We start from the raw sequence: 20,085 nt of genomic DNA, 5'->3' as shown, positions 1-20,085 counted from the left end.
GAGCTGGCAGGGGAGCAGAGAGTGGCTCTAACATGTTGATGGTGAGCCTTGCAGGGGGGGGGGGGGGCACAGTCGAATGCAAAAGTTTCCCTATGCTTTCAATGTTCACATTTTTGCCGCATTACAAGCCAAACTTAAAGTATCTTACAGGGTCTTACGTTATAAACCAACACGAATTGGTGCATGGTTGCAAAGTCGAAGGAAAGTTACACGTTCTTAATTCCTTTTCCTTTATATATTTTACAGTTGAAGACGTGCATTTGCATTCCTCAAAATCACTGCTACAGATGATAAACAAGAGGTAGAACCATAATTTTATTCAAAGTGCGCCTGAGATGTCCAATGCTTTTAAAAATCGTATCCGACCGCTTCAAGAGGGGCATTTTCTGCCGTAGGTCGAGAATGTGGTCAGGGACGAAAAGTCAGAGATGCCACACCGTGCTAAATCGTTAACAGACATTTAAAGGGTCCACATTACCGGTCCTTTCTTAAACCTATAATCATAGCTAATCTGGTCCCAGCAGTGCCGCTAATCCGTTTCAGATGCCGATGTTTCGTCCTTGTTGGATCGCTGTGGGCAGTTCACCCCACGGGATGCGGGTTTTTCCTCCGTAGGCATTGAGAGAGTGACAGAAGCAAATAAGTTCTGTAAGCAAAGTAAGTGAGCTAAATATTACGTCTATGGCACCGTTCGCAGACATCGATATCACAAAGTGCTTCACGGGAGCAAAAAACGATTTAAAAACACAAAACATGCTTAAGCAAATGCCTGTGTAAGTAAAAAAAAATGTCTTTAGATGTTTACTAGAAGAGACTGTGGAGTCACACAAGTGTCAGAACGTGGATGATTAGCTGAATGGACGGGAAATCTAGCTGAGCCGCAAACCGAGTAGTTAAAAAAAATACAGCCCCACTATATATATAAAGCTGCCAAAAATAAATCGCTTTACTGCACCTCCTGCCGTCTTAAAGCAAACATGCAAACAAGATCTATTCTCCAACAACATAACCTGGGATAAAGAGGCACAGAAGAAAACTGCGTCTGTGCATGACGGCTTTTTAACGACGACGCACGTTTCTGCCAGACGTAGTTCCTCCCCGGTGCAAAACTTGAAGCAATTGTCCCTTTGTGTGTCCACTTTTCATATGTGGCGCTGATTTAGCTGGCTGTCTTATAGCAGGCAAGTGAAGAGCAAAATAGAGTGTCCCTGCACTGAATACATTCGCAACAAGCTTTAAAGGAAGAACAGTCTGAATATATTTACGGCGGCGATCATAATAACGGAGTTTTGCAGAGCTCGTCGTCCGCGGTAAACAGAGAACAAAAGATCAGCTGAAGAATGCGTTATTGCCATTAAACAGGAGCGTGACATTTAGCAGTGCCTGAAATGCGTGATGAGGTCTAGGTTGTTAAATGAAGAACGTTTTTAAATGGCCTAATAGAACACATTTTCTGACCAATCACAAAACAGTCCAAGTACCCCAGTCACTGAACAGAAGCAGCTTGGTTGTTATTTTGGTGGAGAAAAATTATCTAAAAACACACACAAAACAACAACAACAACAACCAGCAGCTGTTTTATTGTAATACAGAAAGAAAAAAAAACGAGGAAAAAAGAAGCTTCTCATAACACACTGCATAGGTCTCAAAGAACTATTAAAACATATATGGATTACTGAACATCTGGAACGTTTACTTCATGGTTAAGGAAATCGTGATGCACTTAGACCAGAACTTTCATTCAGTGACCGCCTGTATAGATCCGCAGAAGCATCCACATTAATGAGTTCTTTGTCAAATACTTTTCCTCCCAAACCTTTTCACTGCCAGTTCATGCTCCTTAATTAACTACTTTAGATGTTTTAGGATGATGGTTTTAATTTGACCAACTCTAAGTTTTCCAGCTATTAAACTTGATTATCTTGTGTTTTTCCCCCCCAAAGCTATCTCGTTCGTGAAGAGAATGCATATGACTTGGTGCTCGCCCTGGCAGCTGTGCTGCACCGTAACCTGAAGGCAATCACATCTAAAATACTGTTTGAACCCACTGAGTGTTTTATTTCACTTTTCAACATCTTACAACTATTTCGCAGTTCTGTTTAAGACAAACCCACGAATGTCCATGTGGTTGGAAAAAAAAACTAAGTTGCAGTTTATTTACTACTACACTTTTGTACCTACAGTTTTGCCTTTGGCAATCCTGCCAATCGTGGACGTAGGGCTGGGCGATATGGACCAAAAATAATATCTCGGAATGTTGATATGCGATGTTTACCCCGGTATGTTTTTGTCTTCATAAAGTAATCATTAAAAAGGCATCTCGGAATCAAAGCGTTAACCCAAATGTCTCACAGGCACATTTTGTTTTAGCAAACAGCTGTAGATAAATATTAGAAACGGCTAAAAAATAACTTACTGGAATAAATAAAAGTATAATCCTAACACAACACAGAGCATCTCAATATGAATGACATAGTCGCATCCTATATCTATTCAAAAAAACTTGATATTTTAAAAATATCAATATATTGCCCAGCCCTACTGGACCTGTCAGGTTATCAACCGACTGTTGGCATCTGAAACCTTGTCCAAATGCACATTCAGTTACCCTCCCCAAAACATGGGTAAACGATCTCCCAAAGTCAGAATTTGAAACACTCTGGTAAATTACCACAGACCGCATATCAAGACATTATAAAAGGATATAGCCCCCTTTTTGCTCCACGAGTCAGGATTAGGGCAGCTGGCCCTTAGCCAACCTACCAGCATGCAGTGCCCAAACCAACGACACATGGCACCTTGCTCCTGACATCAGTGCAACAAAGAAGTATTTCCCCAGCTGAGATCCACACTTCACACCAGAAACAGCCAAAAACAAAGACACGCTTTAGCTATGCCCTCTAAGAGACAGATCGCTGTGTCGTGCTATTCATGATGTAGGGCACCCAGATAGAAAAATTTTAAATTACATTCTCTGTCTTCAAATCCAGACACAGGATGCATGATGCTGCTGGCCCAGGGGTGTTACAACAGAGGGTAGGGCAGTCCTACTCCAGGTTCCTCTTTTGAATTTTAATATTGCGAATGTTGACACCACCACTTGGTGATTTACCAGTTTTACACTTTTGACTGAAATCCCAAAGACTGAAACAGAAGAGAGAAATGATCGGACGACCATCTCTAATATCCACTCGCAGCTAATAAACTAGTCAATGAGGAGCATGAAATAATCTTCAAAGATCATTTTATGGGTATTTGAGTACAGAAATATATACTAAAGGAAGTGGGTGTGACTGTTCAAACCAGGGGTTTCAATGAACAAACGGCAATTGTTTTTTTTAATTGGGATTCTAATTATTTCTTAAATGTACTTTACGAAAAGCGATAGATTGCCGGGCGTGTTTTATACCTTTCAATAATGTGTACTACTTTCAGGTTTGCTGACAAAATAAAACTGCTGGCCTAATAATACCCGATCGTCCACACCTTGGTGAGTCTGACCCTTATGACAGACTTTAAAAAAAAAAAAAAAGAGCCTCTTTTTGCACTGCAGATGGATCCACACTGATTGACCGACCAGCTCCCAGGGTTCAATCCAGGCTTTAGTGTGAAAACAATAGCACTGTGGCACTGATGCAGAAAAAAAGAAAGAAAAGAAAGAAGGAGCGATAAGAAGAAGTGAGGGGAGGGAGAGTGGCTGCTGGGGCGTCAGAGCGAGTCAGAAAGGCAACATATAATTTGGAATTCACAGCCAATGTGCCTTGGTGCCGAGACCTATCTGAGCCAAGTTTGCCTCTGATCCTGCTCTGAATTCTAAAATACCCATATCTCCCCATACCTCCTTTTCCTCCCACTCTTCCTTGTTCTCCCCACCCCCACCCCACCCCACCCCACCCAAACCCACCCCACCACCACCAACCGGAGCTGTGTATTTGTTCTGCTTTCCGACGTACATGATGCTCTACTCTCTGTCTCTCTCATCCTTCCTTTCTGTCTCTTCATCACTGTGTGAATGGGATTCATGTCCTACCATGAAGCTGTGAAAACACAGGCGTCCCTCCGGGATTTGGCTGTCAGAGAGGAGAGGAGATAGAGGCAGGCGCGCGGTTTCGTTGTGTCTCATTGAATTTTTCATCTTAATCTATGAAAAATACATCGGCGAGGCCGAGGCCGGGGCTACGGACCGCACGGGCGCGCAGACACGACGCCGCTTCGGTTTGTGCCGACTTCAGCACTCATTACTGTTGTTCTTGCGGGAACGGTGGCCGGAGTGGGTAAAATGTCGTGTGTGTGTGTGTGTGATGCTCCGCTACCCCGAAGTGTCTCTGGTTGACGTGACAGGCAGATGTCCCTGGAGAGCTCTCGTATCATGTCTGAAGTGCCCGTGGCAGCGCTCGGCGGGGAGACAATTTGTTGAAGGAGCCCTTGGAAATACGCGCGCGTTTGTTTGCTTCTAAATGCACAGAGATGTGTTGGAGAGGTGACTGGGGAGGAGGAGGAGGAGGAGGAGGATGGAGTCAGGGAGGGGGAACCGAAGAGAAGAAGGGAATGTTTTACATGTGTTTGTGTGCACTGGAGCATGTTGTGCGCTGGAAAGCCACGAGACACAAAAAGGCTTTTGTTGTAATGTACGTTTAAATGTATCAGCGCGTCTACTTCTGGCTCTTGTTCTTTTAATTTCTGTCGGAGTAAAGATGAATGTTGAAACTCCTGTTAAATTATTAAGAAGGGACTTGCACCCGACGCTCCCTGGTTCTTTCACGATTCTGTTTCAACTTACTGAAAGTCAGTGACAGCGCTTTAAAAGCAGGGCACAGTTTGTAAGCAAGGTTACTTTTTCTCTATTGTTATGTAGCACTGATAGGTACAGAAATGTTAGTTTTTTTTTTTTAAGAATAAAGCTTTAACTAATTCAAAAGCTTGACATAGAACATGTACAGCCAAAAACTGGAGACGTTGGGTGGATTTAACCAAACAACGGGATAAAAATTTGGAATCACTTTGTCCTAGAAGAGACTAGAAGGAGGCTAGTCGTCGTTTAGAGACATTTTGAATCAAACTTCTTGCATAGGAAGAAACAAGGAATGGTAAGCTTGTCAAATGACGCCGTGTAATCATGTTGATGTCAGTGGATTACTTTAATGACTTCAGTTCACACTATGGAACAAGTTTCTGCTAGTGTTAGCCTTTTAGCTGCTAAATGTTAGACTTACTATCGTGTCGATCATCACTGGTTGCTGGATGATGTATTGTCACTGTCAATGAGTCTCCGTTGCTGAGTGATGCATCGCAGACGAAAGTTTAAAAAAATGAAGCCTTGGGGCCATTTTGGTTAAAAAAAAGTTGCAGTAATTCAGAAAAGACACAAAAACTGATCCCCAGTACATTCGTTCTCAGGCGATTGCTCTATCGGTATGCTGGCAAAACTACCAAAGAGATATCTAGTCTTGCACTCTCTCTAAAGAATGTTTTATACTTGTATATACTTTAGTATATTTAGTTGGCTCTTTACACAAGAGTTAATTACCAATTAAGGCAGGTATGACACTTGACATGAGGCTCCTGACTCACTGTGCCCTGTATGTCCCAGGTTGGGTACATGTTCTATTTAATCAATATATTTTCAATCTAAATATTATCCGTTGTGGTGAAGAGAGAGCTGAGCCAAAAGGCGAAGCTCTCGATTTACCGGTCGATCTACGTTCCTACCCTCATCTATGGTCACGAGCTTTGGGTCGTGACCGAAAGAACGAGATCCCGGATACAAGCGGCTGAAATGAGTTTTCTCCGTAGTGTGTCTGGGCTCTCCCTTAGAGATAGGGTGAGGAGCTCAGTCATCCGGGGAGGACTCAGAGTAGAGCCGCTGCTCCTCCACGTCGAGAGGAGCCAGTTGAGGTGGCTCGGGCATCTGGTCAGGATGCCTCCTGGACGCCTCCCTGGTGAGGTGTTCTGGGCACGTCCCACCGGGAGGAGACCCAGGGGAAGACCCAGGACACGCTGGAGGGACTATGTCTCCCGGCTGGCCTGGGAACGCCTTGGGATTCCTCCTGAGGAGCTGGCCCAAGTCTGGGCCTCCCTATTGAAGCTGCTACCCCCGCGACCCGACCCCGGATAAGCGGAAGAAGACGGATGGACGGATATTATCCAGTTGAATGCCATCTACTTGCTTTCTTGAGTTTGTGCTTCCTTGTCAAGGTGTAAACCTTTATCTTATAGTTTTTATGTCTATAGTTGCTTTCTGCAGGTTCTCAGTAAGAGGCTATATTCTAAAATATTAAGTCCTCTGTCCATTGTTACCGTCAGTACCAAACAATCACCTCCACAGAGATGTGTTATAGAAGTGACTGGGGAAGCAAATTTGGAGGTAACTGTTCTTTATATCAAAATTCTCTTCTGTGTAAAGCTCACCATTTAATGCTCTACAGTTTTTATAGTTTTCCACTCTTAGTTTTTGTCACTCATGTCTCTAATAATCAATGACTTCCTAATTTTTACTTTACAAATTGACAATTTCACTGTTGCTGTAAAGAATGCCTTAAAGTCAGCCGGTGAGCATGATGTCTGGACGCCCCGCAGGCCCTTCTTTACGAAACATGCCCAGAGTAGGAAAAAAAAGTGTTTGAGGGCAATATGGGGCAAATTGCTAAATGTATCAGTCTGGATAGCAGGACACAATGAAATCCCACTCTGGGATTCAGACTGTGTACAAAAGTTTGGGTCAGTGTGAACTGGGGGTGCAAAAAGGAAATCAAGATATGCCAGGTACTTATTCTTTAATACAAAATGATGTTTAGCAGCATTTTTTTTGTTTTTTTTTGTTTTGGAGTGACGGATTTATAGAATGTTCCATAACGTTTCAAAATGCTCAAGGAACCAAAGAAGAAAAATCCAGTTGCCTTAAAGAAAATTGAAGGAGAAGAAGTCCACTTTCCTTCTACATCAGCATTTACAGTTCCAATGGAAAGTCATTTTGACTGATACAGTTCTGCACAATATTGCACTGGACAGTCAGGTCTAACTTGGTGCTCTGCAACGTAAAGAAATACGCTGAAAATCGAGGGGTCTGAGAGAGTTTATTGACTCAGTTAAGCAGACTAACCAGAAACTATGGTTAGTCCGATGATTCATTTTATTGACTGCGCTACACGTCAGCTGTTAGTCAAATGGCAGCGCCAACATGCACAGAAAACTGTGAGTCAGAGCAGAAGCTAAAGAACAAAAACAGCAACGATGTTCTTTTTGTCTTTTAGAAAAACAGTGCGAGACCTGTCATCTGTTGAAAAAAAAAATACTTAAGTGTCAGGCTCGCTCTGTATTGTCTATAAAATTACACCGGTTCAAAATGTAATACTTTGAGATCAAAATGACTTTAAAAGATCAAACAAAAAAATTAAGAAATTAACTTGTGTTCTGTAAGGTTGATAGTCTTCAGATCTAATTAATTGTGGCTCAAATATTATTCTTTAGACCACAATTCCACGAGGTAAGTTTACCACAAAAACAACAAAAAAACAACATCAGGCCGAGAAGAACAGCCGGGTCATTGTGGAGCATCATGCTCTGCGCTAGTTTAGATGGAGTTTTTTTTTTTTTGTCAAGGTAGATGGTATGGTGATCAGTTCTAAATACCCACCAGTTTGACCCAAAACCTTCATCAGCTAGAGACGAGAAGGGATTTTATTTTTCAGCATCACCCTGAGTCCAAGCATGCCTCCAAATTAACATATGAATGCCTTCACAAGAGAAAAGGTCATGTTTTGGACCGGTCCTATCCGAGGGCAGAACTAAATCTGATCAATGGGTTCTGGACTAGAGATTTTCTCACAATCTAAAAGATCGAGAACTTTTGCAAAGGCAGCGCCGGCAAAAATGAACAAGCCGAGATGTGGGATGCTGCTCGACTCCAAGTAAAAAGAAAAATTCTTTGTGCTAAAATGGACTCAAAACTTGGTTTAGTTTCAACATATGCAATATTATGCATAAATATTATTGCACTTTTTTATGTTTGTATCTTACCTTGCATTTCAGTTGAACTTTACAAGATATATGTTACTTTAAAAGTGTAGAAATGTGGAAGTTTGTATCTACAATCTGGTACAGTATATTGACCTCAAACAAAACAATGCTGATCACAGTCCCATAAAGACACAACTTTAAAGTAACAAATTAAAAACTAATATATGTTCAACAAAAACAGAAAACAAGCAAAAAAAAACAAACATCCATTTCATTATGTGGCAGTGATAAAAATGTTATTCAGCTATGCATGCTGATAGTACCGGGGCTTGCGTGTACTGCAAGTCCCTTTAAATCCCCGTAAACCCCAGCAAACAGGTGCAAGACATTTTCCTCTAGTTCCTCGCTCTATGAAGTAGGAATCAAATGTGGGAGGTAAGAAAAAAACAAACAAAAAACAAAGAAAACAAAGTCAACTACGTAGCTGTAATGTTATCAGAGGCCATGAGCCATAACTGTGATAATATCTATCTTTCCCCCTGCAGAGGTTGAGATAACGTGATAGAAGCAATACATCGCTGGCCATATACGCACTGATGCACACAGGTACACATCAAACATCTTATATTAGGTCTGTCAGGAGGAGAGGGCAGCGAGGGAAGCAGATGGGGAAAGAGACACTGCTTGACATAAACACAGTGACAGAGGGGGGCCTGGTGATGGATGGTTGCTGACAGGAATGAGGAAAAACAAACAGGATTCTGCATTAATCCATTAAAAATCCACATCCAAATTTGCCCATGTGCATATGTGCATTTAGAAAAAGAAAGGATGCAACACATCTGACGTCGCATGGCATTTGCCACCCGCGGCAGCCTCGGCTCGTTCCCGGGTCCCGCTTCTCAGCGTCTGCGTGAAAGTTTTCAATTATCCAGCAGCCGCACCTTTTCTCGCAGTGAATTAGCACGAGGGGGAAAACTCACACGGATAATGACATTCAGAGTGGGTGTGCTCTATTAGAAAATAGGAGCCTGGCTGATCGCCGTGTTTGTCGTCGGTGAGGTTTTGAAACGTGCCTGAAGGTGAGAGGGAACGAGGTGTGCCACAGATTAATCTCTGGGAAAGATCTATTTCAACGACAACTAAATTATACACACACACACACAGACATCTGAGATAAACTCTGAATAAACTGTGTATAAAGTGAAAAGTTTCTTTGAAGTTTAAATCAAGTTTTAGAGCTGGGATACAACTGCGTTTAGCTGAGAGTGGCAAAGAGAATTAAACAGTGCCCCAGATCAAACTCATTAGCTCTTTAATATGCTTCCCTCCATTTGCCTGGGAATGACATCGCACCCTGGTTGACACTGTTTGGGCTGGATGTCTCAAACCCAGTCGTTTTCTTATTTTTTTTTAAATGCTAAGCACTATTAGCTATACAAACTAATAGCAATGCATTTCCCTCCATTCCATGCATTTATACATTATAGAATTTCTAAAAAAATAGAAATCGTATAATGGTATGTCTGCAGCTTAATGAAACAGAAAACGTCAGATGTGCACATAAAAGAGTCTGTTCCTCAGTTTTCGAACTACGGCACACACGGTGAACCTGAACTTGAGGCATGCAGTGACCTCTGACCTTCCAAGTCGGAATTCTGACTTCAAGAAAAACCTAATTAAATTCACCATTACCATCAGTACCTCTCGTCTCATCAACCTCCCCAGCTATGCAGATGACATGCCGCTGCTACATTGCAGTTTTAATATGATATAAATTCAACTAATATCCAACTTCATAACACCGAGTCATCTTGATGCTACGAGTGCTGCTTTCATCTCCGCAAGTGAGAATTGTTTTGCCTTGGTGCTGTCTGGCACAGACGTACAGTATTTTCATTCCGTGCCTACAGTCCAAAACACGGGAGGCATTGACTTCCAATTCTGACTGGCTAGATAATAAGTCAGAGATGTAAACTCCGGTCTTAGGCTAGTCTCAAGTATCACTTAGGGTGCAAGGAAAGGGGCATCAGATTTCACTTAGATCTCCACCCTAAAGATTAAAGACTTGACTTAGAATCTTGACCCAGAGCTCGGTTCTCATGAATTTTCAAGGTTACTGACTTCTCTTTTTTTTTTCCAGTGCTTGAGCATTGCATCCCACCGGAAGAGACTCCCGGAGCAGTGAGCAATCGAAAAAACAGGCAAGGGCAAGTGGTCGCAGATACTGTACAGCTACAATTTAAGAGATCTGAAAGAAAAAAAAACGTTGTCCAGGGCGTCGTCGTTGCGTTTACTTCAGGGCGGTTATGTTTCTCCCGAGAAGCTGACAAAGTCGCGCGCTCTACATTTAGATCAAATGAACTCACAAATGAGATGCCCAGCAGGGGCAGAATGTCCCGCTCACCTTCGCAAATTGCCCCTGCGATTTCGAACCAAGCGTGCAGTTGTTCTTAGCAGTTAAAATGTAAACACTACAATCAGCATTTTAATTCATGATTGCCAAACAAGCTGTAAGCTAATCACGGGGAGGAGATAATGAGGAAAGCAAAAGAGTGAGTGAGAGCGGGGGAGAGAGAGAGAGAGAGTCCGTGATTAGCTCATCCCTCGGATTTCTGTTTTTTCTTTCCTCGCAGCTAAGGGCTTTGCATGTTAAACAAAAGTCCCATACATGCCCTGATAATGCAGCGTTATCTGCAAATCTGCTCAAGGTGTTTTCCTTCTCCTGTTGACATTTCCCTGCCATGCATCCAGCTATCAGGGACGTTAAAGTGCGGCTGGTGTGCGCTGATGCTCCAACAGCAACCCTAATAATTGCCACAGTTAAGGTGTTAGCCCAGAGCATGACAAGACCTTTGGTTGGACGTACATCCACAATCGACCGGCCTAATGCCTTTAACCTTTTGCTTCGGATTCATTACGAAGCTCACCCTGCTGAGAGCAAAGATCCAATGTGCGCCATTAGAAACGATTACCTCATGGCAGTTCATTGTAGTCAGGAATCCGATTTTAAAGCATCTCTATATAGACACGTTTTTTTATGTTGGTGTTTTTTGCAGCATACGCCTATGGCGCTAACATTTCCTCAGCAGCAGGGGTGCAAAATTTACCATGTCCCCCCCCTACATATCAGCCAGTATAATAACTGAAAAGAGGTGGTGGTCATTTTCTTGTAAAACATTCACAACTAAACACTCACTCAAGGTTAACACGGCTTAACTGTTCACCCGGGGTGGAAAGAAATTAGCCGCCCTGATTTAATTTCTCCTCATCGCAGGACAAAGGAGGTGTACAGTACCTTCCTTTGGCCACCTATTCTGCAGTCTAGGACTACGGTTATGGCTCAAATCAAATGAAACCCTCTTTATATGGCCACCCCTGGATGTCAAACAAATCATTTAAAATGTCAGCAGTGCAGCATTACCCACGCAGCAAAGAGAAGCCAAGTTCCAAGCCGAAAACTTCATTGGTCTTTTTCTCATCATTAGCACATTTATTAGCACACGAGAGTGGAGGAATGAAGACATTCGCCGTCCATTAATTGCAACCAAATTACAGGAGATATCCTGCGTGGCTAGCCCTGCCATGATATCTAAAAAGGCAGGGATTAAAAATGCATTCAGCTTCTTTCCTTCGGAGGTTACCGCAATTACCCATTCGCTTAGAACCATGTAGGGAGCCGTTTTCCCACATCACCAACACAATTTATTGCATATCTTTATCATTTTCCCTACATGCATGCCATTTCACTCCCCAATCATACATGCAACACCCCCCCTCCCCCCCCGCCCCCCACAGACACATGCACTTCATTTTTATTCTGTACTGTAAAGCAGGCTCAGAACTTTCTTGCTGTTGGCCCTCATCTCTGCAGAGCAGATGGCTGCCTTTCTGCGCCACATGGCCAGCACTCAGGGGACGTGGGGCGCTCTTTAAGAAGAAAAAGACTTTCAATCTGCTTTAGCAACTGTAGACCAACCCCCCCCCCCCTTCCCACCCTCCCCGTCATCACATCATCTTTTTTTTTTTCACACGCCGTCAGCAGCAACTCCTCCATCCAACCAACACCGCCCCGTCATGCTTGCACTGCGGCGATGTGATGCCCCTGCATTCATCCATCCGGCCGGGGTTGATAGTTATGTTAATAGTTAATGCTTATACGCGCGAGTCAACACACAAGGTCACAGCGAGAGGCTATTAGGATGCCGCGCGGGTGCTTGGTCCACTGCCCATGAACTTCATCCCGCCGCTCTGCCGTTTTCCGTCGTGTTTCTCCAGCATGCGGGAGAAGCGCTGCATATGTATGGAGGGCTGCATTTATTATTCATGCTGAGAGTTGGCTTGAGTGTGCCGGGGAGGTGGGGTTATCTGACAGAGGATGGTGAGTGGGGCCACAGTGGATGGGTGAGTACTGTACTCCCCCCCCCCCCACCCCCCCATAACATCTTAATCACACATCCATCTGAACAACACAGACTCTCTTTGGCCTAAGGCCTGCCATGAGGATTTAAATTATGTAGAGGTATGTTTGTTGACTTTGCCTTGGTTTTTAATATATGAAGCACACAATGCCTTGCCTAGATATTCAAACGCCTAGAGGTTTTTCACATTTTGTCACATTACAGCCCCAAACTGCGATGTACTTTTTTTGGAGGATTTTACGTGACAGACCAATGGAAAGCAGTGCATAGTGCCTGGGAAGTGATAATAAATCCTGGCCTTCCGTTTTGTACTCCTTGATGTATCGAATCCGACCACCTCCCCTGTCCCTGCTAAACCAAAGGATTCCCTCAGCATGATGCTGCCACCACCTGTTCGTGGCGGTGGGCAGTGTTAGTTTTCCACCACAGGTAGGGTTCTACCCGTAGAGCTGAGTGGAGCCACATCCTTCAGAGTTAACAAAGTGTGTGTGTAATATTTGTGCTGTTCTTGTGGTGTTCGTATGAGAAAAAGTAAAAGAAAAAAGTTTGTGCTGCCATTATTGTAAGGTACAGGTTTATGGTAGACTGTCAGAAGTTAACCAGTTACTGATAATACTGAAATACAACAATCTATTGTTCATGCAAAACTGATTGACTTACGTAATGTGGAGGAAGCAACAAATGTCTAAAACCAGTTTTGGTAGGATTAGAGAGTCAAATCTAACCAAAATGCTTTGTGTGTCATGCTGGTGTTGGTCTGTGTTTCAAAAGAAATCGTTTGTGTCACTGTCGATTTAAAGATGTTAATGAAAGCTTCCCAATGTTATCAAAGGACAACCAATTCCTCCACATTAAATAGATCAATCAGTTATGGCTAGTGGCACGCATTTATTTACCCCCTCTGTTGCAACCAATTTGCGTCAGAAATCAACTCAATTAGCAAATATGAATACTTTTGCACAGCACTGTAGAAAGACTTCGAGATACCACACAAATAATACGAAAAAAACAAACAATGGACTTCTTGGATAAGAGAAATACGTACAATGTGGAGCATGATGTAGTCACCCAGGCGTGGGGCACTGTCGATGCGAACAAGGATGGCATCCTTGATAGTGGTGCTGAAGCCCACCGCCAGCCGGTCCGTCCGTGTGCTTGGCCTCTCGTTGTTGGGCCAAGTGTAGGTGATCAGGCCTCCTCCTTTGCCAAATATGTAGGTGGTGCCAGCTGTAGTAATGAAAGACAACAACATGATAAAATTATTATTATTTTTTTTAATTTCCAAAACATTGCCCAGTTTTATTTAAAACCTACCAACAAGGAATAATGAGGGCCCAAAGCATCAGGAGTCAATTTAAAGTAACTGTGCTGAATTCTGTTTCAGGACCTTAATCATATTCAACCACTGCCACCTTTTAGGTAGAAGTAAGCATCTCCCTTGAATCCAACCCTAGCCCATCCAGCTCTTAAATATAGCCCCTTTCTTGGGAATAAGAGTCAGTATAGACAGAATAGGATAAGTCTCCCAGTCCTCATGTATTATATATGAGACCTGCAACCAAAGAACAAAGCTTGGCACAGGAAAATAGAGAAGGGCTTGTGCAGGAGGGCTTGGAATGGAGATCGAAGAACTTTCATTGAGCTTAATTTGATAAATAGGTCTCACTAACAGTAGGGGAATGAGGACTTTGCCAAAACTGTTGCTTTTGCAGCGCGCTGATGTGTGTCAGATGCGAGCCTCCGAATTAATCGAGCTTGGCCCGAAGCCACGGAGTCTGCGAAAACGTTTCCGCATTTCCATTTTTATTTTTGCTACAGCCTGGTAACATTTTATTTTCTGGTTGCGGGGTTGGGTTCAGTCTCAGCTTCCGAATGTTCCCCAAGGTGCGTCAGAATTAAGGCGCTGAATCAATGAGCCGTTCAGACACCCAGTCCACGTTTAGGCAAAAAAAAATAATCAAGAGATCAAAGGCATCAGACCTAGAGCAGATAGAGCGCTGCAGCTGAAACCGCATGGGAGGCAAAGCCAACGTCTTAGGGCCGTGGGAGGGGGGGAAAGCATTTGGCCCACCTTGCAGGCTGACAGGGGATTGCTAATGAAGCCTCTGAGTCCTTGCATTGGTGTATTAATTCATTTTTTCTGCCTCCATCAACACTCTCCTTCTTCCGCATCACCTCCCACCCACTGCCATTACCATTCAGGTCCTCTCCGAGTCACCTGAACATCTGTTTAGCCGTGTGATGGGTGCCCATCTGTCTCAACTGTTTCCCCCCGTGAAGCGGCCAGCAATCTGCTCCATGGTCCGTCATACCCCAGAGACTCCAAAGAACATATGGATGGGAAAAAACTAGGAGCGCAGGAGAGACACTGTTGGTGAGACGAGCATCTCTATTAGCCCTGGAGCACAAAAAAAACCAAAAAAAAAAAAAAACGGGTCTGCTTTTCACACAGCTCAGGTGTCAGCACTGCAAACCACCAACGACTGTTGTCTAAGTGGCATGAAAAGCTATCCAAACGAGTAAACCGTTCCAAGCATCAAACAGCTCCTCGTAACTAATTATTATAAACCCATGCTGGTTTCTAACTTTCTTCTTCAAAGGGGACAATGCAACTTCATTTACAGCACGCTACACCCAAACATCTGAAGCTTAGACCCTCTCTCACTAACAGTTCGGTCAATCAGCCACGTAGTCAAACCCGTCTTTGATGTGCCCATGGTCCCTCATGAATAACCAACTGAGGAGTCGCATCACTGCTTAACAGATCCAGCATCAGGGAAGCACAGGAGGCACGAGGTAGAGCTCAGCAGGGTCGACATAAAGGGCTATGCCTGCATTCAATACATTCCCTCTTAAAAATCAGGAAATAGCACACAACCCTGCGCACAACCCTGGAAAGTTTTTATTTCTTCCATTTGTGTCTTGGGACATAATTGTGGCTAAATGTTGTAATATTACTGGTTTAAATCCCTAGACAATAGGTTTAACGACAGCTTGACTCTCTCAGCCTCAACAGAAAGCTTGAAGCGAAAGTTTAGGCTTCATTTCATTGAAGATAACCTGATAATACATTTAAATGCAAAGCCCATGAAACGCTGCAACAACATTCAGGCTGGCTGGCTCTCTTCATATGAAGTGTGACGTAGAGGAGTGTAAAATAGAGGTAGGAATATTGAACCAGTAAGAAACGCCCGGTCTCCTACAGTGGAAGGGGCTATCGAGATAGCCTCAGAAAGCTACTCTGGAATCAGGAAAAGGTTTGTGCAGAGGAAACAAACTTCAAATGTCAGAATACAATCAGCTGAATCCCTGATGGCAGCAGCCCGCATTCTGCAGACCGGCTGCACGGGATCCGGCCCCACTGTGTTGCACAACCCGAGTCAAGGCAGAGTTGGGATCCATTTCCCCGACATCTGCGCAAACTTCGCCTGTCTCATCTCACACTTTTTTTCCTTTTTTTCTCCTCTTTTTTTTCTTCTTCGGGGGATAACGATGATGAGCAGCAAAGATACAAGCACCCCGGGGAGCCAATTATCACATCGAGGAGATTTGCTTAGTGTTTCAAGAAGACAATGTTCGCCATGGAACACACACACAGACAGATACGCACGCAAACAGGCGGGATGACGGAGGCACAAATGTACGTTGGGATGCTCGAGTAGGAATGTGTGCAAACACGCGTGCATATCGCCGATGCCTCCTCGCAGGCAGTCACGCAAGTGGGTGATCATCGGCACAAGTGCGGAGAAGGCAGAGAACCCGAGATTGCTGGCAAGTAGCGCTTTTCCGCTAACAATCTGCCTGGCCCAGACTGCTCTGGCCGAGTCTCAGAACGGAGAGGAAACCCGCTGCATGTCAATTTGTGCATCTTTTGCCCAGGGTAAAAAAAAAAAGAATACACAGAGTAAGGGGCATTGTCACTGACATTTGCATCGAGATTCCAAAAGCAATGAAGGATTGTCGGTGTAGCAGCCCGGCTAAACAAGCCGGGTCAAGAGTCGCAGTTAAATAACCTCGCTGAAACGTGAGGGCTTCTCCACTCAAGGGTAGATGTTCTGAGCATCAACATAATTACAGTTCAACGATTTGTGGGAAGCCTAATTATGGCACGAGGGTGAGCAAAGGAATACTTCTGCTTTCTGCTGGCATAATTTGCACATTAGCGCGTTAAATCTGATCCACAGCGCTTTGGTGAAACTATTCCTTCTCCCGTAGTTTTTACCATGCTGTCACATCAGAGACCCAGAACTTTTGACATGTTTTATAAGGGACCTCATGTAGCAGACCAATAAAAACGGCAAAGTCCAATGAAATGGACACCTTTTTCATAGACGTTTTATTTTCTTTATTTTTTTGTACCAATACAAATCTGAAAAGGGTAGCTTGCACTTATATTTAGCCCCCTTTACCCTGGTACGCCTAAATAAAATCCAGCACAATCAGCTTTCTTCAGAAGTCCCATAACTAGTTGACAGAGTCAACTTGGGTGTAATTTAATTCAGCCTCGCTACAGTTGTTCTGCGAAAGCCTAAGAGAGAACGTTAGTTAGAGAACATTATCAGGAAGCATCAGCATCAGGAAGACCAGGGAACACAGCAGACAAGTCAGAGATGGAGCAAAATTAATTTAAATTAAAACAGGCTGTAAAACCATGTCCCAAACTTTAAACATTACATGGAAATGTTTGCAATCCCTCATATAAAAATAGAAAGGAGATATGGAACAGCTGGGAGCCAATTAGTATATGGCCATCCACCTAAACTGACTGGACGAGGACCAGGCTTATGGTAACTCTGGAGGAGCTGCAGAGATCCAAAGCTCTGGTGAAAGGATTTGTAGAATTCGTTTACTGATATTCATACACTTCATAATCTGGGCTGTATGAAGGGTTATAAAACCAAATAGGAGATGGCGCGAACATGTGGAAGAATGTGCTCAGGTCAGATGAGACCAGGCAAAGATACGGAAAGCTACGCGTGGCGGAAACCCAACACTGAACACATCTTCCCCGGAGTCAAACGGTGAGGCAGCATCATGCTGTGGCTTTAATTTTCTTTAGCAGCGACAGCCAAGTTAGTTAGGGTTGATGGGAAGACGGAAGGCGCCAAGTACGGCACCATCCGTAAAACAAAGCTTGGTAGAGGCTGCTAAATAAAATACTCTTGACACTTGAAAAGATTTGATACGGGGGTGGAGATTAATCTTTATGCAGAACAACATCCCTTCCCACATTTGGATGAGGAAAGTCACCAGTGGAGGTGTGGGCGTACCCTGGGGTGGCGAATCGGCGGCCAAACAGACAGGCCGAAAAAAAAAAAAAAGCAGCGGAAAAGTGCAGGACGCAGACTGCAGGGAGAGAACGATGGAAGAAGAATGGAAGAGAGATGGAAGGAGGCCCTAGAAATCAGGCCAAAAGGCAAGAACGTGCTGCATGGTCACGAGATGAAATGGCTTAGGTGGAGGCGAGCCGACTGATGCGACATGGTGCCCATCACCACAGCGGAAGCTACAAGCTAGTGGAAAGCAACGCACATTGACAGCTGGGCAGGAGAGCAAGCTCTGCCCGTATCCGTGAGAGCCGCCTTCCTCTGTTGTATGCTGGATGCAGCATTTCCGAGGAGATTAGCTGGTGTCTGCTTTACAAGCAAAGATGCTGGTCTGTCTGTTTTCTTCAGGGCGGCGGTGCGAGGGGGGGGGGCTCCTGCCGTGACGAGCGAGAGGCCAGTGGTGTGGAAAATGGCTGAGAGACTGATGTAGTGCAACTTCCTTCTAAATAAAAGGTTCTTTGGTTCAAATTGGTTGACTCCTTACGGACTTTTGACGAGAAACTCCTTCTTTTGAAGAACATTACAGTGTGTTTACCTTCTGTCTTATTTTTTGTTTACTTTCCCGGGAATAAAATTGCTAACAGCTCGACCCGTTGTCCATCGGTCTCCGTTCCCTGGGTTCTAATCCACTGGTTCCCTCTTCTTTAATGAAACCTCGTGGTGTGAAGCTTACCAGCTTTGGCTTCAGCCCCATTACAACAAACAAGGCGTTGGCAGCATCTTTGGTCCGTGGCTACGTTTCTTTATAAGGCTCAGGGAACAGTACAAAGGCACGCAACACATTTTAATATTTCTTTCTTTAATGTCCTGAAAACAATTAATTCCCTTTAATGCTGGTAATACTTTTTGTTGGTCATTACATAAAATCTGTTTAATTGTAATTAAGGGGAGTGCTGGCCTGGCGGCTTTAGGGCAGTGCACGTGCGTTGTGGAGGAAAATAAGTGTGACAGTCACTGTGTGGTACAGTGTTTTATCTTACTATTCTAGGCTGAGAATCCAACAAAGGATTTAATAAAGCCTCCTGATGCTACTCCGGTACATGGATGGCTTCCTGAAAAGAGGGTAAAGGCCGTTATAAAGTTTATCTCCGTTATAGTACTGAATATCTCTTTGGAGTCATGATCAATCCGGGAATGATTTCAGATGGCAACTAATCCAATCAATGCTCGCGAGGCAGATATTTTACGGCACGGAGCAGCTGAAATGTCGGATTCAGTGTCGGCATTAGCTATGAGGCCCGTTGAGATGCCAGCAGCAAGAAAATTATCATCAAAAGGAATTAAATCTACGATCTAAACAGAGCACCGCATAGGATGTGTATTTTGGGGGCGAATCAGAGGAGGCTTTCATCTGTATCTCTGAATAATGCAATTGTGCTGTGGCCATTGGGTGCAAGAGAGCGATCGGAAAGTCCTATGGCAGCACCAGAGTCGCTCCATTCACTGAAAGGAAACAAAACTGGTCAACAGAGAGAAATAGTTTCTATTCTGTTTTGGACTTAGAAGAAAATTCAGATAAAATACCTTAAAGCATTGCAGTAAAACCACTTGGGTTGTTTTTTTTTTTTGTTGTTTTTTTTTAAACTGAAGCTAAATGCATAAATGCATTACTCCCACCCTCCCCTCCTGTTATGATTCATTGCATCTGCAGCATGACTCCGTTTAGACCCAAGCAGCGGCTGAGAGACCAGGTCAAAGCCGTAGCCTCTATTTCACAGAGGTCCCCTGAGGCGTGGCGGTGCAGACAGAAGGTCAGGACACCTGTCTACGGGACAGATATGTCCTTCAGGCCACAACATGACATCAACCAAACCGGATCAAAACTTTTAAAAAAAGGAAAGAAAGGAGGAAAAAAAAGACATTTACGCAGAAGCTGAAATCACAGAAGGTCACTGCTTTCAATAAAGCTTAACCAGCGGGAAAAATAAAAAAATAAAAATCATGGGAGGACCAAACAGCAGATCAAGCTCCGACTCTCACCTTGACAGAAATATTTCACGTTCATTGTTTACCGGAATGTGCACTCAGTCTCTTTCCTCTAAGCATCGAAACTTCACAAGGCTAGGGTGCTACCTATAAGACAGCAGCAGAAAAAAAAAAAAAAAAGAAGCAGAGCAGCTGCCATGATGCGGTGGTCTTATAACGCAGTAATTGGTTGTAGTCAGACTTCAACACCACGCTGGGATAAAAGCCTCTGTTTAGATGTGGCAGACTTACAGGAAAAAGACTGGACCTGCCTGTCCAGCTGTAAAAGGCTGCTTGTTAACTCATTAAAATCCCCACTGTAAACGCAAACAGTACATCTAAACATGGGATGTGGTGCATGGGTGTCTTCGTCAGGTTTTGACAGGTGCAGATTTTGTGTTTTACTGCAATACGC

General features: G+C 43.8%; 1 protein-coding gene across 1 annotated transcript in view; it reads right to left on the bottom strand.

Moving 5' to 3' along the window:
• Nucleotides 1–20,085, bottom strand: part of LOC105930625 (neurexin-3b) — a gene marked incomplete in the record, with an annotated part of 460,536 nt that overhangs the window by 113,085 nt on the left and 327,366 nt on the right. Inside the window, 1 exon segment of the mRNA XM_036147669.1 lies at nucleotides 13,424–13,605. Within this exon segment, the coding sequence (XP_036003562.1) occupies nucleotides 13,424–13,605 (182 nt within the window).

The sequence above is a fragment of the Fundulus heteroclitus genome, chromosome 15 (assembly GCF_011125445.2).
Source record: "Fundulus heteroclitus isolate FHET01 chromosome 15, MU-UCD_Fhet_4.1, whole genome shotgun sequence".
NCBI classification, from domain to species: Eukaryota; Metazoa; Chordata; class Actinopteri; order Cyprinodontiformes; family Fundulidae; genus Fundulus; species Fundulus heteroclitus.
The sequence above is the reverse complement of the archived record's forward strand: the minus strand, read 5'-3'. Positions and strand labels throughout refer to the sequence as shown.